Consider the following 21935-nt stretch of genomic DNA (forward strand, 5'->3'; position numbering starts at 1 on the left):
TATCTGCTTTAGCAGGTGGCTGACCTTGCATTCCAGAGCCTCTGCAGAACAATGCCCTTCGCTGTTGGGCTTCGCCTCAGAGCACAAACAACTTTCGGAGACTTTGGCTTTCCCAGAGCTCTTGGATCGGCCTGCACCCCCACTCCTGGGTGCCCAGCTGCCTGAGGAACGGACTGCTACTGCCTTCCTCTTCCCAGCTCTCAGCCTCTCTCCCGGACCATCACACAGACGTGTCGAAGCATAGAAACAGCTTCCCGGAACAGTCCCAGCCCCCTCTGGGCTTGGTGCTCTCTCTGGGCATCCTCTAGCCCCCTCTGGTCTGGCTCCCACTGCGGCCTGACATGCCGTCTTCAGTGCCTGCCACGCGACCCAGGGCTTCTTCCCTTGAAGATTTGGCAACAGCCAAGCATCAACGCTGGCCCTTAAAATGGCTAGCACCCTTTGCTCTCTTTCTAGAGCATCAGCCACGTCTGCTTCACAAGCTTCCACTGCGCCTGCGGCCCTCTCGGCCTGCATACATTCCCATAGCTGTTTTCCTTCCAGCCAGTAGTACATGCGCTTACTCCAGGCTTCCCAATTGGCCCCATTGAGTCTTTCACCGGGGTAGCTCTCATGGCCTTGCTGTGGTTGAGCAGCCATCTTCCTCCCCCCGGGGCTTAAGCGTACTCATGCGTTGCCAGCTAGCTGGTCCTCCGAAGCAGTCTCCTCTTGGCTCCGCTCTCCACCAGCGTCTCCCACTGCCCTTCCTGGCAGGAGCTCAAAGCAGCTCAAAGCTGGCAGCCTACTTCCCTCCTCACACTTGGCAGGAAACACGGATGATCCATAACCTTTGGCAATAAATCCTGTTGTCCAGTCAGCTCTTCCCCTACGCAGCTCTGCTTGGGGGCTGACCTGGGCAGGAAAACAGAGTTGCAGCGGTCCTGTTGTCCGTGTGAGATAGAGGGATAAATCAAGTCCAGAGACAGTTCGTTGCTATCTCTAAAAACGTTTATTTAAAAGCCATAAATCAGTCTCATTCCATCGGAGCTTTCCGGCATCTTTCCCGTGCTAAAAGCACACACAGTCTCTCTGTTGCATCTTTCAGTCAAAAGTGAAAGCAATTCTCACAGACAACTCAGACAAAGCCTGTGACGTACGGCCCTGCGTCAGGCCACTCCCCAGATACAGGACACCAAGGAGTTTTAACCCTGTAAACTCCAAACTACTGTGGTCTCTCTCTTTTTTTTTAACTAGGACCCCCCCACCAACAGGAGTCATGTGCAATAGTGGTGAGAAGTGGTATGTATAAAGGTAAAGGGTAAAGGGACCTCTGACCATTAGGTCCAGTTGTGACCAACTATGGGGTTGCGGTGCTCATCTCGCTTTATTGGCTGAGGGAGCTGGCGAACAGCTTCCGGGTCATATGGCCAGCATGACTAAGCCACTTCTGGTGAACCAGAGCAGCGCATGGAAACGCCGTTTACCTTCCCACCAGAGCAGTACCTATTTATCTACTTGCACTTTGACATGCTTTTGAACTGCTAGGTTGGCAGGAGCAGGGACTGAGCAACGGGAGCTCACCCTGTCGCGGGGATTCGAACCACCGACCTTCTGATTGGCAAGTCCTGGGCTCTGTGGTTTAACCCACAGTGTCACCCGCGTCCCAGAGAAGGTGGTATAGCCAGATACAAAATGGTGGCTCAGCAGGTGGAGCCAATTATCTAATAAACCTCATGAGTTATACATTGGGACAACCTGAATGGGCATGGACATATCAGGGTGTAGCTCAGCCAGATGGTCTGTGTGTGTGTGTGTGTGTGTATAATACACACACACACACACACACACATGTATAATATGTATGTATTATATCTTCATCTAAACTACTACAGAGCATGGATACTCCTTCTTGCTATTGCTAGACAGTTGGAAGTCAAAATAAAAATTGCCATCTACAGCAACCTACCAGCAAATCCTGGTTTACCACTTCTTTCCACTCTTGTGAAAGCAAATGCATTTTAACAAGATTTGAGCGCTCAGACTCTGCATTTGCTTTCCTGTGTATTTTGTGCTTTAGTGGTTGGAAGGTTACTGAAAAGTGACCATAATGTGGAATCAGCATGTTGAAATCGAGACAATATACTCGATTAACAGGTGACCATGCTCTTATTCTTGCTGCAAACACACGTGTGTGTGTGCGCGTGCATTTATGAGTGCACACACACACACACACACACACACACAGCCTTTAAGCAATTGCTGTTAACTGGAGGTTATTATTTTATTTAAGCCTTTATGACATTTTTAATTAAAAAGGTTTTAGTGCTTCCCTCCGTAGCATGGTATTTGATTGCACTTTAGATAATGCCCCCATCTGAGCCCTGACTAATGGTCAGTAAGCCAAATATAAGATATATTCCCCCAAAAGGGCTTTTGTCAGATTTGCCTTGAATGAAAGACACTCTTTTAGAGCAAATTTCCTCTGCAGAATAAAAATACAGCCTCTGCCAAGAGCAAGACAGCTGAAGAATAACACACCACCCAAACCACTGCATGTGCATAACTGGCTACATTTTCACACTCCCTTCCACAGTCAGCCTTGCGCTCTTGTGCTATAGAGCGACTGAACTCTCTGTGAACCATTTGAAAGCACTGATTGAAATTAAATGTGCTGTAAATTATGTGTTTCCTGTTTGAATAACGCTGGGACTGATTTGTACTCTTATTTAAAGTAAGTTTTAAACTTAGATTTAATTTGTCACTTCATTAATGCAGCTTTTAAATTAAACTACGAGTCGTCGACACTTTGGGAGAAAGGAATGCGGTTCACTTCTTTCCTCTGCTTTCTTTTCAAACATATAACCTGCCGCTTCTCTGGATGGAAACAGATAACTGGAGAACCAGAGTGGATAGCCACTTAAATGTTTCCCATGTGGAAGCAGCCAAACCTAGCAAGTGTATATTCTTGCTAGTTAGCATGAGAAGGGGCCGAGCCCACAGAGCTGTATTGCTGATAGGCAAGACACTCAGACCATAGAAATACAATTGATAGAGAGGGCTATGTGTGATGTCATTTCCTCTCCTTCCCCATCCCATCCCAATTCAGCCTTCTCGGTAGTGGCACCTGCCCTGTGGAACGCCCTCCCACCAGATGTCAAAGAGAAAAACAACTACGAGACTTTTAGAAGACATCTGAAAGCAGCCCTGTTTAGGGAAGCTTTTAATGTTTAATAGATTATTGTATTTTAATATTCTGTTGGAAGCCGCCCAGAGTGGCTGGAGAAACCCAGCCAGATGGGCGGGGTATAAATAATAAATTATTATTATTAATATTATTATTACTCCCCCCAGTCTTCAAAGCAGCCACCACAGGGCAATGCTAATTCATACACTGAGGGAGTAATCCAAATCCAATCCAGAATAGAATAGACTGGTTTCTGGCTGAGCCACCTGAAGGCCCTCATTCCAGCTCAGAAAGGTATATGCCATCAGAAATTCTCTGAGTTCACCTGGCGCTCGGTGGAAGCCAGCTGAGCCGAAGCTGGAGAGAGTCCTGGAAAGTGGGCACCCTGGGAGGGTGGAATGGGTGTGGCGGGGGCAGAACAGGGCAGTGGGCGACATACCCTTATTCCAAACTGTGTTCTGTCATTTACTGCTTTACTGCTACTGAAGGCAAATGAGCATAAGGGTCACAAATCCAATACACCCAGGATTGGCATTGTTCATAAGAAATCCAGTTGCAGCATACTTAAATTTACTGTAACTTATAATAAGTCACATAACTTATAATAACCTTAGCACTAAGCATACTATGTACAGGACGCCACACCAGAAGTAAAAGAGATAGAAAGAGAAAGTGAAACCCAGGCTCCCTATGGCCCTATTTTTATAGTCAGCATGACCTTGACAGAAGAGATAAGAGAACCAGTTTAAGCCAGCTGTACTCAGCTTCTCTGAAGGAATAACCCAAACATCATGAACCTCCTGCTTGTTTCTTTCACACAGAGAAGCTTTCCAGAACCCTCTTGAATTACCATATTTTTCGCTCTATAGGACGCACCAGACGATCAGACGCACCTAGTTTGGGGGGGGAGGAAACAAGAAAAAAAATAATTCTGAATCCCAGAAGCCAGAACAGCAAGAGGGATCTGGCTTCTGGGATAGCCTCTTGCTGTTCTGGCTTCTGAGATAGCTGCTGAAGCCTCTCCCGGGCAGCGGGATGAAGGCTCCCCCTGCCCGGAAGAGGCTGCGCACAGGTAAGCTGCCCTCTGTCCCTTCCCCCCACTTCCTGCAAGAGTCGCACGAAGCCTCCGCAGGGCAGCAAGGAGCCTTCGTCCTGCAGCCCTACAGAGGCTTTGTGGGGGCTATCCAAAATCCAGAGTAGCTAGAATAGCTCTAGCTGGTCTAGCTTTGCGCGAAGCCTCCGCAGGGCACAGGGAGACTTCATCCCGCTGCCCTGCAGAGGCTTTGCGCAGCTAAGCCCGAAGCTAGAACAGCAAGACGGAGCACTGCGCAGAGCTCCCTCTCGCTGTTCTGGCTTAGCCGCGCAGCCTGCATTCGCTTCATAAGACGGACACACATTTTCCCTTACGTTTAAGGAGGGGGAAAGTGCATCCTATAGAGTGAAAAATATGGTAATTAGAATAGGAAAGATCTCTACACATCAGATCAATAATTTCTGCACTAAGAAATGCAAACGTCAGTCATGTGACCTAGCAACTCAGTGGTGTAAGTCAACCTTTTTTTTAAAGGCTTGTTTTCCCTCTGCCAGGCTCTGGCAGGCTCCTGAACAGTGTTTGGAAAAGGGGCTTGCCCACATTCCTGCTTGTGTCGGGCCCTAGAAGGCTCGAGACCATAGAATCATAGAAAGGGTCATCTTGTCCAATCCCCTGCAATGCAGGAATCCTTTTTTTAAAAAAATAATATTTATTACTTTTGAAGATTACAGAAAAAGAAGAAAAAAGAAAAATAAAGACAAGAAAGAAAGAGAGAAAAAACAAAAAAGTGAAAAAACACCACAATACAATACAGTATACAAATATTATAAAACCCAACCCAAACCCATTAGATTAAACACATGACTTAAAACAAAAACAGTTTAAAATACATCTCTCCTTTTCCATATTCTATCCTTCATTTCCTTGTTTCCTCGACTTCCTCACACCTCCCTTTTTGTATTCCAGTTCTTCTAACTGTTTCAGCAAATCCTTTCCATCTTTCTCTGTTTTTTATCATCTTGTAAATAACATATTTTACTTATCTACTTATCTATACTTAACTTCTTCTAACATTTTACTAAATCCCTATAATATCATTCCACGGTTTTTCTAACAGTCATTAATTTTACAAAATTTCTAAATATGAACTTTGACTTCCCAGTCTTCTTCCACCCCCTCTTTTCCCTGGTTTCGGATTCTGCCAGTCCTTTCCGTCAGATCCATGTAGTCCATCAACCTGGAGATCTTATATCCGAGGCTCTTAATTCTTTTCCAAGTCCCTTCTGCGGATCTTCTTCGTATTCTTGAATGCTCAGGAGCAAATCTCGGGAAAACTCCAACCAAACAAAACTTTTCTTCCTTCTGAACAGCTCAGCCAAGTTTCCATAATTAAAACTAAAGTCCATAAGGTATTTCAGGACGTATTTCAGGATTCCTCCAAATCCATAGGCCCCCAAAGCTTCAAGTTCCTCCAGGCCCAAACCCATGTCCCAAAAGTCAGTTGGTCCCTGAATAAAGGGATCTTTCCAACTTTCGTTCTTCAGTCCAAGCCAGGGTCCAATCCTCAAAATCTGGCTTTTGCTAGAATCAATCATGCAAGGCTTCAATTTATAATCCTCAATTTGCTTCTGTAGAACTGAGGATCCTGCTTGAACTACCTTAGATTTCACAACGGCATCTTTCTCCTTTTCCTCCACCATTTGTCCTACCAAGGTATATTCCTGTTCCAAGTCCTGAATTATTTCTGTATTGTTGCTTGCGTTTTGATTCAAATTGGTCACTTTCTGTTCCCGGCTGTCAATTTTGGAAATCATGTCATCTGCCTTTTTATGCAGCTGTTCAAGTGAGTGGTTTATCTTATATAATACAGTCACAATACCTTCTCCTATCAGCATTTTGAATAGTCCAAGGTCAATCTCTGATTCTCAGAAACTTTATCTTGCAGCTGGAGCTTACCCTGTTACACTCCTGTAACAGTTTCACATGCTCCCTCTAGAGGGAAACAGTCTCAACTTGTATCAATTCTTTCAAGCACAGAAACAGTTTCGATTTTCAGTTATTTTTTTCCTCCCTTTGATAAACTCAGAAGAGATCAATGGAAACAGTATCTTTCCAATTTTAAGTAACTGTCAAATCCGTTCTGTCAATGAATCTTCCCCAAACGTCATCAGGCAGACCGTTCCCAGGTTCAGAGCAGTGCTAGTTTGCTTTTCACTCTCTCCTGCAGGTTCTCACTAGGTTCACGACTTCCCCCCTCTTCTCCTGCTTCCAAGGGGGTTTTGTATTTTTAACCGATGGAATTTTAATCCTTTATCAAAACCTTTCAGAGACTTTAGTTTGTAACGTCTTTGCTTCAGTCTGTTTACAAAAGCGGAAGGCGGACTTCCTGTTTAGAGCCTTCCCGCTTCGTTGCCAAATTAAAATATTTGAAAATCCAAATTTTCCAGTCTACTCACGGGTAGTTGTTTAAGGAAAAAGTCAGCGCTCTCCGGCAGCAGCAATGTGGCTTCACTCCATGAAAGAAGCGGTCGATTCAAAGCACCGCACCACTCACCCCACGTAGCTCCGGATCCCCAAAACAGGGTTTCCCCGCGAGTAGGGGAGGCGCAAAAGGTGCCAGCCGAATCCCAAGTTCACCGGCTTCTCCCACTTGTGATTTCTATGGGTCTCCGCCGTGGCGGTTAGACCCTGCTTTTCACGGAGCAAGTCTCTCCCGATCGGAGGAGCTCTGCCATTGCCGGAGGCGCCAACCCGGAAGTGCAATGCAGGAATCCAAGGAGTCCAAGCTGTTTTCCTCTTGCCATGCTCCTTACCAAGCTCTTTAGCGATAGATTGGAGCATGTGGCAATCCGGGGGGGGGGAGACCCAAATTGCCGTTTGCTCTGATTGAGCCAAAAAAAGAGTGGTTTTCCCTGGGGGAAAGCCGTGAGACAAGAGGAACTGTGAATAAGCAAGTTACACCAGCGTAATTTACCCTTGTGTAAATCGCACTCGCTTCCTTTAGTTTGGATCGCCCAAAGAGGCTTGAGACATCCTCATCAAAGATCTCCTTTATCTAAGACCTGAGAAGACTTAAATTAAAGCTGTATTATAAAACAATGCGATCCGAAGATTAATTAACTAAGCTCTTTGTTAATAGTTCTTTACTTAATTTAGTGAATTTAGCTAGCTAAACTATTGTGTTTGCCCAACATAAAGGGATCACGAAGCTTGTGGATTGCAACTTGTTCACGTCAAGGGTTGGACTGATTAAGAGAGGCACAAAACACACATAAAACTTCATTTCCCCACTTGAACCACATTCCCATAACTGCCAACTGCAAGATGGTGTTTCAGCGCATCCTTTCGTAATTATCTTTTCGTGATTTCTTTTAATAGCAAATTCACATTACGGCTATATTTCTTTGCACCAGAACAAAATTGGAGGTGGGGGCTGCGTAACCCAGTTGGAGGGGAAGGGAGACTTCAGGAGCTAATGTATTATTGTGTCCACTCCCCTTTCCTTTTCTTAATGAGCCAATTTGGTAAAAAAGAATGTTTTAAGGCATCCAGAAAAGCTTTAAAAACAGCGGGACCTCTTGTATGTATCCCAAGATGCAGCCAAGAGTGAAATTTTATAGACCCCCTGAAAAAATCAGATCCCTATTATGGAAAGTCTGACACACCCTTAATTATAACAGCATGAGCGAACCTATTAAAATATAATACATCAGAGGCACAGAAGGGCTCTCTACAATGTGGTGTCAGATCAATGCAATTGGTATATGGTTTTGGAGTTCCAGGAACCAACATTTTCCCCAGGCTGAATGATGCAATGATAGCGGAAATAGCGCTGGTTGAGAACAGCAATGTTGCAGAGCAGGTCTGCTAAGGAAGACTTCGAAAATTAAAGAGCGATGCAGCTGAAAGTGGAGGTTTTGCTCATAGGAGCTGATGAGATGGGCAATTCTATAATGATCAGTGCACCACCACGTTCCGCAGCAATTTAAAGACTACACATACGTACATACCAGGGGTATGTGCAAGGTTCAAGTTTCACCTTGCATTTTGGTGCTTTAAAAACATTCTAGCCTGTTTCTGAGGTGTTCTGTGCACTCTCTGCTTTGCTCTGCAATCAGCTCCCAAGATGCTCTGTGTAGAAAATGAAGCTCTGAGTCCCCTGATTCACTACAATGGGGAATCTAAAAAAAATTGTTGGAATGCCTTTTCCCTTTCTTTTTGCCAAAATAGATGAAATTTACTCACATGGCTGTGTGGATTAAGCCTCTAGAACATGGGTAGGCAAACTAAGGCCCGAGGATCCGGCCCAATCGCCTTCTAAATCGGAATCAGCGTGTTTTTACATGAGTACAATGGGTCCTTTTATTTAAAATGCATCTCTGGGTTATTTGTGGTGCATAGGAATTTGTTCTTTTTTCCTTCCCCCCCCCCCAAATATAGTCCAACCCCCCACAAGGTCTGAGGGACAGTGAACCAGCCCCCTGCTGAAAAAGTTTGCTGACCCCTGCTCTAGAATGAATGAAGCTTGGGAAATTGCAGACAAATAGGTCCAGGGGCTTTTTTGTGAGGGAAGTAAAATGGATTCACTTTCTTCCACATCCCTTATGGCAGGGATCTTTAATAAGTCTTATTATGTGAGGCTTTCTCGATCAGATCACCGCCTGCAGAGTTCTGAAAAGCTGTGGCGTGTGTGTCTGTGTGTTTGTGCAGACGCACGCATGTGTGGTATAGCAGAGCAACACAGGATTTAAAAACGAACTCTTAAAAAATCTAACTCAGGCGAGAGGAGCTACTGATGTCTCCCTTCAACTTAGGGGAAGGGTAACCTCAAAGCACCTCTATTTGCTTTGTTCCTTGGCATCCCATTCAGAGCCAATGTATACCCCTGATATATGCAAACACACAGGTCTGGTAAAATAGGAAGAACTGTTGTTCAATCACAGTGCCGAAGAAAATGCAACCATGGGTGTAGCCAGCTGCCCCATCCCCAATCAAGTAAATAAATAAAAATACTTAACTAACTGACCAATTGCATTGCAGACAACTCGGTTCTGCTTCCCCTAACATAAAGCCTGCACCGCTAAAATAAATCCCAGCTATGCCCATGTGAGCAACCCTGAATACTTACTGCCACCACCTCACTGCTTGTACTCTTTATCCCATTTACTTTAGAGTAGTCCTGTTAAAGTCACCTCCATTAAGGTCAATATCAGTAGACAACAGTTTTGCTGCCTTCCTTTATAGCGCAATAAAAAAATAAGGTCATATATATATATATATATATATATATATATATATATATAATGTTCATAAATGTACCAACCAAGCACGTACATAGATATATGGACCACATGTCTGGAGCAGCACAGGAAGACCTCCCTGAAACCATTTTGACTCCCAAACTGACCAAATGTTTTCTCTGCAAGGAGGGAGGGGGTGAGGAAACCTTCCCATTGTCTCAGGAATTGGCATAGCTCTCAACTTTTCACTTTTCTTGCGAGGAATCCTATTTGGAATAAGGGAATTTCCCTTTAAAAAGGGGAAAAGTTGATAGCTATGGGAATTGGGTAATCAACATCTCAAAGGAATGGGCAGACTACCAGGAAAGGCAATCAGATAAGGCATTATCAGATAACCTGGCAGACAGGAAAAACAACAACATTCAAATTTCTGTTGTAGACCGCCTTTTCTGTGAAGTAGGTATGATGTTTGTGGGGGGTGGTCTTGGGTTACACCCCTTCTGTGATGTATGTATGATGTATGGAGGGATGGTCTTGAGCTCCAGGGCAGGGAATTTAAAATGTCTATATATGGGCAGGCACACCTTTTTTCTGGGTCCTCCTCCGTCCTCCTGTGTGTGAGGGAAGTATCCTGTTGCAACAGCTTTAATAAAGATCAGGCTTACTAGCTGCTTTGCTTCTCAATATTCTCTGGTTGGCCTCTGTTATTTTCTCCTACTGATAGGGAACCCACTTAAGGACTCTATACGGGCTCTTGAATACCCCATAAGGGAAGAAGGGCAGATTTTGTTTACAACAATAGTCTGTGTTTTATGTTGCCGATACCGGTTTTCTTGGATGGGTCATCCATTTCAGCAACTCCTAATTAGCAAAATGCCTTTGAACAACAGCAAAAGAGATGAGCTCCTAGCAGGGGGTCAAGAGATATGTTGGCCTTCCAAAAGCGCTACTTTCTAGTTTTCACATGATTTAACGAAATTTTTTGCCAGCTTTGGAAACACGTGTGAAACATTTTCATTTCAGAACATGGAAACCGCAGCAAAACTGAGATGCTAAAGAAAGGTTTCCATGTTGGGGATAATAATCACTTGCAGCAGGCACCTTTTCAACGGGAATGCCAAAGTGTTTTTAAGCCAAAACAGCCTTTCTCATCATCCTGGTGCCATTCAGATGAAGTCATTCCAGCACCCATCAGCCAGGAACGATGGGTGCTAGCAAAATCCGGAGGGCACCAGGTTGCCAAAGGCTGTCTCACAGCATTTCGCCCAGGGAAGGCCCCCCCCCATTCACAAAATCCTGCCAGACCACGATCTATCAACAGCAGCTCCACCAGAGAGCTCCAGCATGGCCCGAAGCTCTAGACTGAGTGTAATGCGTTCTGCTGTTTCAGCGCTCTTTATCTCTGCTCGCTATCCCTGCAAAGCTGGAAATGATTGCCATGACAGAAGGTATTTGTTGCCTGACTTTTGAGACGTGCTGTGCCTAGCTCTTTTCTGCCCTCTAGTGGCAATATCTGCTCATCTAGTTAAAAACAACAACAAAATGAAATTCCCTCCCTAACAAAACCGTTTGCCAATTTTAAAAGGCAAGTACGGTACACAGCAAAGAAACTACAGTGGTACCTCAGATTAAGAACTTAATTCGTTCTGGAGCACAGTTCTTAACCTGGAACTGTTCTTAACCACTTTAGTTAATGGGGCCTCCTGCTGCCGCCGCTCTGCAATTTCTGTTCTCATCCTGAAGCAAAATTCTTAACCCAAGGTACTATTTCTGGGTTAGCGGAGTCTGTAACCTGAAGTGTCTGTAACCTGAAGAGTATGTAACCCAAGGTACCACTGTAATTTCCATAGACCACAACCAAGTCCTTTGGATTAAAAAGAGCCATTGTAAATATTGGTTGAGAAGGCGACGCAGTACTATGTTAATGGGATTTTGGTCAAGTAAAATATCATGTTAGCTCTAGATCATGGGTAGGCAAACTAAGGCCTGGGGGCCAGATCCGGCCCAATCACCTTCTAAATCCAGCCGGTGGATGGTCCGGGAATCAGCGTGTTTTTACTTGAGAAGAATGTGTCTTTTTATTTAAAATGCATCTCTGGGTTATTTTGGGGGCCTCCCTGGTGTTTTTACATGAGTAGAATGTGTGCTTTTATTTAAAATGCATCTCTGGGTTGTTTGTGGGGCATAGGAATTCGTTCATTATTTTTTTTCCAAAATATAGTCTGGTCCCCCGCAAGGTCTGAGGGACAGTGAACCGGCCCCCTGCTAAAAAGGCTTGCTGACCCCTGCTCTAGATGCACAAGTTAGTGATGCTTTAGCCCAAAGGCCCCCTGGTGGGCCCCAGGATATTCCAAGGGGCCACAGGTGAAAATGCATAAATGGGGGGCCACAGCACAAGGATAGGCGGCCACAGAGGGAAGTGATAAGTGAAAAAAAACTCCTTAGAGCAGTGGCGTAGCGTGGGGGGTGCAGGGGGGGCGGGCCGCACCGGGCGCAACATCTGGGGTTAGGGCAAATCCATGGGTTAGGGGGCGCAAATCCACGGGTTAGGGGGCGCAAATTACTTGCCTTGCCCCGGGTGCTGACAACCCACGCTACACCACTGCCTTAGAGTATTAATCTTATTTTTTTCTCTTCAATTTTAGTGAATTGAAATATGCATTAAAATCACAAAAATCCGCTGGTTAACATTTTGAGGCTATCTTTCAATTTATAGCACCAAGCAATTTGAAATATGAACATCCCTCTTCGTGGAAATGCATCTTCAAGCATCTATTAATGACTACTAAAAGTCATGATGGCAACTACACAGAGTTCTTTTTAGGTTATCATGTTGTTGCCCTGAATGAGTAGTCTGGTTTATTTTATATGCACACGCATAACCACACAGACAACAGGTGCACAGCCAAAGTTTTGCAAGAGAAATGACATTTTTAATCCGTGCAAGATACATTACTTCTCCTGTTAAAATGCAGGACAGTGACAAATTCAGCTGATTAAAACATGAGAAGTGGGAGAGTAAACTGGCTCATTTAAGTGAAAACTAGAGACCCTTCGGCTCTACCCACTACAAGTCAAAGTTTTGGATTACTTTCCTACATAGAGCTTGCTTGAAGAGACATGAATCTTCTTCTTCTGCAATAGTTCAGATATCAGCCACTCCCAAGGATCACTGCTAATATAGGCCAAAACTAAAAGTTTAGATCTAAACAATATCCCTTACAATCTTTTGCTGAAGCCAAAATCCAGCCCAGCAGGCTACGCATAAAAACTCCTGTTTCCCCAATTCCTTTTTTTAAAACAGTGAGCTGCACCTCTCTTTGCTGCCACTTGAGTGTGCCAAAAAAAAGGGAAGGAAGGAAAAATGAAGTTGAGTGGTGTGAGTTACTTCGTAAGCCACAGAAAAGCAGCAGTGTGGCACGAAAGGACTTGCACATCCACCATTCCGTGCTGCCCCCCAGCGCAGAATTATATCTCTAATTATCAGAGTAATCAGCTCTCAGGACATTATTTTACATTTTTATGGACTATGACTCACTGGGCAGATTGACTCCACAAAAGCGCATTAGTGTTATAATGGCTTAATTGTCATAACCTTCCTGCAAAGAATTGTCACTGAAGTTTGGTGAGAGTTGGGAATTCTGTGAACATTTTCCAAGCGGAAGGGTGTGTGTGTGTGTGGAATTCATGATCACCACATTTTTACCTTTTTGGTGTACTGCTTTGCAACTTTTCAGAAATGCTGTCTTCCCTAACCCACAGTTCCAGCTCCATATTTTTTTATTAAATGGGCTAGCGAAAGCGGAATCATGTAGGCAGCATGAGTTCGCTAAATTAAGTAACCCATCAGGTTTGGTCATGTGATATTGTCACAAAGCCAAGTCAGAGAAAGAGCATGAAGCATTGCCCTCACTCTTGTAGTCCCCTGAAAAACTGGGGAAATCAACAACAACAACAACAACAAATAATAATTTTATTTATACCCCGCCCTCCCCAGCCAGAGCCAGGCTCAGGGTGGCTAACACCAATAAAATCACAGTAAAAACATAATAGGGGAAAAGAAAAGAAACCAATTTAAAATACAGGTGAAAATGAGAGGGAGGGCAATAAATCCCTCCCCCCCCCAAACATATACCCCTGATTTGCCTCTGGTTCTACTGAGATTTCTGTTACAAATCCTTGGTGCTCATCAGCAAACTATAATTGACAGGATTTTTGGCTAACCCACGACAATGTGGCATCCGTCCCATATAATCCAATATGCTTCTCACTCTTTGAGAAAATGAAGTTGTTAACACTCCTACTCAACACTTATCTGCTGGGAAGTTTGGGGGCAACCCCTTTTGTGCCAAAGCAGCCTGGCACATTCGCAACCAATTATGGTAAATGACACTGGTTTTTAACTAGGTGCAGAACAGCTTTGAGAACCTCTTCTCTAGAGGGACTGGCGTCAACTGGTTGACACGTCGGATTCTCCATCCTTCTGTAAGATTCTTCAACTCTGTCAGAAAAGAGTAAGGAAGAGTACAAATTTAACCCACACATAAAAGTCAGTCACAATGTTTCCATTGCAGTGCTACTCAGTTCGCTCCTTAGGAACCTACTCCCAAGACGATGTATTTAGGATTGACCCCCGTAACAGATTTCAGCTATCCACTGATATGTTTATAGTACTATCCTCCCAGGATGGTGGCATGGTCGGAGCCATGTAAGTGCACCAGCAGGGATGCCTGATTGGCTCTGCCACTGTGCGTCTTCAGCTCCAACCTCACCATGCCACTCTCACACCATCCCAGCAACAGTGTTGGTATCAAATGGGTGGCTCCATGGCACCACCCCACCTGTGTTTACCTAACATGAATCACACCAAGCTGAACAGGCCTTTCACACTAGAAAGTTTGTTTAGGATTGTAGCCTTAATTGTTTGGGAGGAAATAAGACGGTAAATAACAAATAAACTAAATATTGATGTATGTAATTTTTATTCTTTAATTATATTTAGTGGTAGTATGGCTGTATTGTTTTTTGTAACATAAAACCATTCAATAAAAATTATTTTATTTTTTTTAAAAAAAGGATTGTAGCCTTAATTGAGCTGTTTTAGATGCATATCCCACTTTCCAACTGGAGTCAAAAGACTTCACGACACATCTGAAGTACAGCCATAATTAAAACATTGAAAGAAATGGATTCCTAAGGAGAACTAAAGGACAGTGTGGCAGGGTGGAGAGAAGAGGGGAGCAGGATGAAAAACAGCTCAGAAAATGGGCAGGGGGTGTCATTGCCATATTGGTGGAGGGGTCAAGTGATCTGGTTCAGGAGCAAGTGGGTAGCGTAGCAGGATGTTTGCATGCCTGCCTCCTTCTCCAGGCTATCTCGCCTGGAACAGGTGGCCTTATCCAAGTCTTTAAAAATGCCACATGGTGTATGCCATGGGTAGGCAACCTAAGGCCTGGGGGCCAGATCCGGCCCAATCGCCTTCTAAATCTGGCCCGCAGATGGTCTGGGAATCAGCGTGTTTTTATATGAGTAGAATGTGTCCTTTTATTTAGAATGCATCTCTGGGTTATTTGTGGGGCCTGCCTGGTGTTTTTACATGAGTAGAATGTGTGCTTTTATTTAGAATGCATCTCTGGGTTATTTGTGGGGCATAGGAATTCATTCATTCCCCCCCCCCAAATATAGTCTGCCCCCTCCACAAGGTCTGAGGGACAGTGGATCGGCCCCCTACTGAAAAAGCTTGCTGACCTCTGGTGTAAGCCATGAAGTGGGAACCTATGACCTCCAGATGTTGTTGGACTACAACTCTCATCATCCCTGAATATTTGCCGCACAGGCTGGGGCTGAAGGGAATTGCAGCCCAACAACTTCTGGAGAGCCACAGTTAAAACAACTCTTTAAAAAAATGTCCAGTTCAATTCTTCTCTTTTTCCTTCTCTGTTCAGGGTGTGGCTCCCCTCTGACAGCTCTGCTTTCTCTATACAGGCATTCCTCCTCAACCAACACCTAAACCTTCTTCGGCCATCTTGGTTCCCAGGCAACACATCATCAGGTTGTTGACCTAACAAAGCAATATGCCGGGATAGAGCTGACCGACTGGTTTGTCCATTTTAGCAGTACCTTGCAATCATAGAATCAAGAGTTGAAAGGGGCCCTTGAGTTCATCCGCTCCAATTCTCTGGCCAAGCTTACAACAATATTATGGGTTTAATACATACTTTTGACGGAAACAAGTATTAGCTTCTAGCTCAGTCTCCTCCTCTGTTTTCTCCATCCCTCGTCCCTTCAGTCTCCGGATTCTTTCCTCAGGACTAACAGTTAGCAGTAGAACAACATCTGGTTTTAGGAGGTCTTCGGGCCAGTGGTATACTTCATGACGTAGAGGAGGGAGATTCTGCACTTTCCCAATTATTTCGGTGGCAACTGCATACGCGGCAGTGCTGTGCCAATACCTATCAAATTACGGGTGTGGGTGAAACTCGAGGCATTTGAAGGTTTCAAGAAAATTCAACACTAGGTGCATAGAATGAGCTGTGCAAATAGGCGACTCTGCATCTAACTAAAATCTGTTATGTGGCCTTCATTCTCATTTTGGACTACATCTCTTCTCAAGAGGCATTTAAAGCAGTCTATACGAAGGGCTAGCCTCACAAGAACCATGTGTGAGGTAGGTTAGTTTAAGCCTGCAGGGATGTCCAACAAGTCGATCGCGATCTACTGGTAGATCCCTGCGAGGTTTTGGTAGATCGCGGGTCGATCTGTGGCTCCCTTTCCTCAGCAGCATTGAAACTGACTCCTGCCCCGCCTCCTCGCCCTGCCCTCCACTGTTGTCTGATCAGTGGAAGGGAAGACGGAGCTTTCTCCCTGTGGCTGTTAAAAGTGATATTATTGTGAGCGGCTTTTTTCCTTAGACCCTTGCCTTTAACCCCCCCCCCCCAAAATGGAACTGCCGTCCTAAGAAATGGGGCTTTCATCCTCCCTTAAGAAAAGGTCAACAACTTTGCCCTGAACCCCAAAAAGCAGGGGTAGATCATTGTCAGATTTTAATTTTGAAAGTAGATTGCAGTCTCTCAGAAGTTGGCCACCCCTGGTTTAAGGGATGGTGACACTGGTCACATCTATGCTATGTGCATTTAAAATACGTCTGAACCACTTTGACAGTCATGGCTTCCTCCAGAGAATCCTGGAAAGGGTAGCTGCTGTTGGACAAACACACGTTCAATCTTCCTTGAGTACAAGCAACAAGTTCTCTGGATTCAGGCCTGTTAACTTCGGGGAAGAGTGAGGTCCAGCCAATCAAAACAAGGGGTGATTGACTGGTTATATTATACATGCTTCTGCTTTCTAAGACTCTAAAGCAGAATGATGGCAAGTAGGGCAAAAATAATGCCAGTGGTGGCCCCATACAGGAAACAGGTAATGTAATTATATACAGTGGTACCTCGGGGTTACATACGCTTCAGGTTACATATGCTTCAGGTTACAGCCTCCGCTAACCCAGAAATAGTACCTCGGGTTAAGAACTTTGCTTCAGGATGAGAACAAAATTGTGCAGTGCCGGCGCAGCAGCAGCAGGAGGCCCCATTAGCTAAAGTAGTGCTTAAGGTTAAGAACAGTTTCAGGTTAAGAACAGACCTCCAGAACGAATTAAGTTCTTAACCCAAGGTACTACTGTACAGACAGAAAAAGGGCTCCCAAGTTCTTTTTGATAATGTACAATGAAGAGGATATTTCTTTTTTACCAACCTGTCTACGATCACTGGTGACTTAGACGATGCTTTCGCTATTTCGGAAGCAAGGATGTAATTGGTCAGAGCATAAAATGCCCTCCGTATGAGTGTTGGTTCATCATCAAATACCTTTCTCCACTGGCTGACGCTAGGCGGAGGAGACCTCAAGAGAACAGCATTCAGCGAATCCTTCACAGCTTGCGTCAATGTTGTTTTGCCTATATATGATACAAGGAAGAGCATGTCCTTTATTCATGGCACAGTGCAAGAGCTGATCTAAGAAGTTCAACAGAGACAAAAGCATCCTCTGAAAGCCTCTTGAATTTTGTAGCATCTGTGTAAGTACTTAAAAAAATGCATACTGTTCAGCCAGAAATTACAGGATGTAATGTATTATCATCATCATCATCATCATCATCATCATTTAATTGATTGATTAAATTTGTATACCGCCCTTCATCCAAAGATTCCAGGGTGGTTCACAACAGAAAAATACAAAATAGGAACACAAAATACATAATAAAACAAAACTAACCAATAAGTCCCCTCCCACACATTTAAATAGCCACAGAATGCCTGGTTGGAGAGAAACGTTATTGCCTGGTGCCTAAGAATATGTAAGAAGATTCCAGGTGAGCTTCCCTGGGGAAAGCATTCTACAGATGGCAAAGGGACGTGGGTGGCGCTGTGGCCTAAACCACTGAGCTTCTTGGGCTTGCCGATCAAAAGGTCAGTGGTTCGAATCCCTGCGACGTGGTGAGCTCCTGTTGCTCTGTCCCAGCTTCTGCCAACCTAGCAGTTTGGAAGCACACCAGTGTAAGTAGATAAATAGGTATCACTGCAGCTGGAAGGTAAACAGCGTTTCCATGCACTCTAGCACTCGTCACGGTGTTCCATTGTGCCAGAAGCAGTTTCGTCATGCTGGTCACATGACCCAGAAAGCTGTCTGCGGACGAACGCCGGCTCCCTCGGCCTGAAAGTGAGATGAGCGCCGCAACCCCACAGTTGCTTTTGACTGGACTTAACCGTCCAGGGGCCCTTGACCTTTACCTTTTTACCTCTACAGATGGGGAACCACTGCAGAAAAGGCCCGTTCTTGTGTTGCCACCCTCCAGAACTTCTTGTGCAGGAGGCACACAATGTAAATGTGCCTGAGTGAATTTAACAGCCTGTTTTTCCCTCCTTCCTGACACTTCCTGGTTCTTTTGGTGAGACAAAGACGTGATCATTCCTTCCTTCACCCTCTAGACATGTTTTGTGGCCTGTGCTCTTGCTGCTCTTCTCCCACGCCTGACGAGCTAGGGTCATCTTGAGTGTGTGAATAGGACTGCAGGTTTAGCATCATCACCAGAGAGACCCAACTTTCTTGAAGCAGCCCTATCAAGGGGCAGCCCCAAGAACCATCCAATGAAGACCAAATGTGCTCAGTGGGCACTGAAAGTTGACTGTTGGGGATGGACAGAAACCTGGGTGCAGCAGCTGAAGCCCTGAATCCCTTCTCACTGCAACATTCTGTTGCAGAGCTCACAGGTTTATTCACGCCTTTTGAGTTTTGCCTTAAACTCTTACCTGTTGCATCCAGACCCTCGATAACTATCACCGGAAAATCGCCCTTCTTTGGATGCTGAGGGCACTGATCCACCAGATCAAGGACTGTTTTGGCTTCAGGAATGAGAGAAGTGCACTGTAAGGAAAACAGCAATGCAGTAAGGAAAACTGCAAGAAGCAGTTGCTTATCAGTAACTCGGGGAAACATTTAAAGGGCTGTCACAAAAGCCTTGCGAGAATTCTGAGAGGTAGCCTTTGTTTCCTGGGGTTCTTTGAAATGCCCCAATGACAGCCTGCCCAGTCCCCTTGCTGGGAGGCCAAGATATGTTTGAATTCCCTGAAACAGGGACACTGCAGAGAGAGATTCATTTGGGCATTAAAGGAAACAGAGAGGGAAGAAACAATGCTACTACAGTGGTACCTCGCAAGACGAATGCCTCGTAAGACGAAAAACTCGCAAGACAAAAGAGTTTTTCGTTTTTTGCATTGCTTCGCAAGACGAATTTCCCTATGGGCTTGCTTCGCAAGACGAAAACGTCTTGCGAGTTTGTTTCCTTTTTCTTAAAACCGTTAACACCCAGGGAATCCGTGCTTCGCAAGACGAAAAATTCGCAAGACGAAAAAACTCGCAGAACGAATTAATTTCGTCTTGCGAGGTACCACTGTATAGCAGCTGCTGGACAGCTCCGTCAGTGAAGCATGAGACTCTTAATAATCTCAGGGTTGTGGGTTTGAGCCTCATGTTGGGCAAAAGTATTCCTCCATTACAGGGGTTGGACTAGATGACCCTCAGGGTGCCTCTTTGATTCTATACTTTTCCAGCAGGTGAAGAAGACCTTGTTCCAACAGGCATTTTGGAACTGACTGCTTTTAACAAGGGAGGTGGTGCCATGCTGCTTTTGTTGTGATTGTATGTTTTCGATAGATAAAGAGAGGGGGATTTAATTCTACTAATTCATTATTTTTTTTAAAAAATGAATGGTTTCTTTTTACACTTTTCAGCTGTTTTTAGCTGTAAGCTGTCTTGTGCCCCTCTCTCGGGGGGGGGGGGGGACAGCAGGAACCTCTTTTTTGTTGTTGTTAAAAATGTGGCGTTTACTGTAACAGCTTGATGGTGAGTACTGGCACCTGAAGGCTGCCCATTCTGCCAATACTTCATTCGCCTAAGCAAGAGACCATAAAGAAGGCTGATCACAAAAGAATTGATGCTTTTGAATTATGGTGCTGGAGGAGACTCTTGAGGGTCCCATGGACTGCAAGCAGATCGCACCTATCCATTCTTAAGGAAATCAGCCCTGAGTGCTCACTGGAAGGACACATCCTGAAGCTGAGGCTCCAATACTTTGGCCACCTCATGAGAAGAGAAGACCCTGATGTTGGGAAAGATGGGGGGGCACAAGGAGAAGGGGACGACAGAGGAGATGGTTGGACAGTGTTCTCGAAGCTACCAGCATGAGTTTGACCAAACTGCGGGAGCCAGTGAAAGACAGAAGTGCCTGGCGTGCTCTGGTCCATGGGGTCACGAAGAGTCGGACACAAGTAAACGACTAAACAACAACAACAACAAGCAAGAGATGCACATGAGAAGCAACACTCACCTCCTCCAGGACCCTCCGAGCAGCTCCCCGAGAGCGGAACACGGCGTTGTCCAGAAGGTGCGCGCAGGCAGGATGCAGCGCCGGCTCCTCCTCGGCGACCACGCGCGCCCTGCGCACCAGCTGCCTGCCCTGCGCCGCCCCGTCAAGGCGCCACAGTGCGCAGCGCACCTCGCCGCCTTCCAGCACCTCGTATACCGCGAGGTGGACCGGCGCCGGCAGCAGGTGGCGAAGCAGCTCTTCGAGGGAGCGCTCGGTCTCCGGCGCCCGCCGCTCGTCCTGCACCAGGAAGCCTCTCTCCAGCGCAGCCTCGCGGCTGGGGCTGTAGGAGAGGAGCGCCAGCGCTGCGCTCCCGGCCCCGAAGGGCTGCTCCTGGCTCAGCCTCCGTTGCAGAAGCCGGTGCAGCCGGGCAGCCCGGACTCGCTCCCGGGAGCTCCCCGCCGCCGGGAGGCAGAAGGAGTAGCATCTCCCCGGACGGGGCAGGAAGCACCGAGGAGGCGCACGGTTGTTGTTGTTGTCGTCGTCGCTCAGGGTGAAATGGACCAGCTCCGAGCCCGCGAGTTCCACCACGAAGCGGCGATCGGGAGGCGTCGCCATGGCGGAGCGGCGTCTGAGCGGCACCAGCAAAGCAAGGGCGCCCCGTCGTAGCATCGCTTCGCCGCAGAGAATCGAAACTTACCGAGCGGGGCGCGCAACAGGCAGGGACGCGAAAGTGATCGAGGAGGAGTGGGGGCGGTTTCAGCGAGGCGGCGCATGCGCTTTCTCTCTATAGTGCATTTGCTCCGGGGGGGACGAGTTGCTTTCTGCAACTTTTCATTGGGCTTCTGTTTAAAAGCAGGTTCGCTTCATCACCAGCCGCTCCTGCAGAGGGAGAAACGAACCTGAACTTTGGCAGGGAGCGTTTTGCATGTCCTGATTAGGCGGGAGTTGAGGAAAGGGGGCGGGGGTGTGCAGGCGCTTCTTTGCCAAGCGGAGCAAGAATCGGATCCAGAAAACGAAATGGAAACTGACGCGAAGGGAAAGTGAAGCCGACCCTTCCCCTGGGCATTCTCGATTGCTGGGGCGACGCAGCCAGAGGGCTAATAATAATAATAAAGGGACAGCCGCATTGGTCTCGTAACGAAAACCACGGCGCTTTCGCAGATATGTTTTGGAATAAGCTTTCATCAGCTCACATTCGCGGGTATAGGGAAACGGAAACGAGGACCCCACAAAGACCCCCAAAAGCTAGGAGAGAAGCCTGGGACGTTTCTAATACAGAGCTCAAACGTGCACACTATGAACGGAGCGGCCGTTCCCTGCGTTGGTTAATGATGTTTATTTTAGTGATTTTTATTGAGTTTTCCATATTTCATTTCATTTTATCATACATATCTCGAGCTTACATCACTACTCCAAACGAGCAACGACTTCCTTCCGTCACTCTTTCTGACTTTCCTACTATTTTAACATATTTATCACATTTCTGTAATCACTTATTTACCAACTTCCTAATATCATGACTTGATCCAAGGTTTTTTTTGTTTTGTTTTTTTTTAAGCGTGCAGTTGGTGACAAAACATGGACTTGGTGTGGGGGAATGTGCGCTTGGAAAGAGGATACTGTAATGCGCAGTTTTAAAAATGG

At 45.8% G+C, this 21935-nt stretch overlaps 1 protein-coding gene across 2 annotated transcripts; it reads right to left on the reverse strand.

Annotated features, from left to right (window-relative positions):
• Positions 1–13385: 13385 nt before the first annotated feature.
• On the reverse strand, positions 13386–21093 carry CMPK2 (cytidine/uridine monophosphate kinase 2). 2 transcript variants are annotated; one of them, XR_014546283.1, is made up of 6 exons: positions 20313–21093; positions 18736–18850; positions 17106–17384; positions 15087–16893; positions 14522–15015; positions 13386–14351 (listed from the first exon to the last, which is right to left on the reverse strand). XR_014546283.1 is itself a non-coding variant. In XM_083606184.1 (5 exons), the coding sequence occupies exons 1-5, from the start codon at positions 20958–20960 to the stop codon at positions 13814–13816; spliced, it is 1323 nt and encodes a 440-aa protein (XP_083462310.1). In that variant the 5' UTR covers positions 20961–21093; the 3' UTR covers positions 13386–13813. The 2 variants fall into 2 exon arrangements, 1 of the variants encoding a protein (XP_083462310.1); XM_083606184.1 differs by lacking the exon at positions 14522–15015 and having other exon boundaries at positions 13386–13937; positions 15655–15888; positions 17183–17384.
• Positions 21094–21935: the final 842 nt, after the last annotated feature.

Source organism: Podarcis filfolensis, assembly GCF_964270895.1.
Source record: "Podarcis filfolensis genome assembly, chromosome: 3".
Classification (NCBI taxonomy): domain Eukaryota; kingdom Metazoa; phylum Chordata; class Lepidosauria; order Squamata; family Lacertidae; genus Podarcis; species Podarcis filfolensis.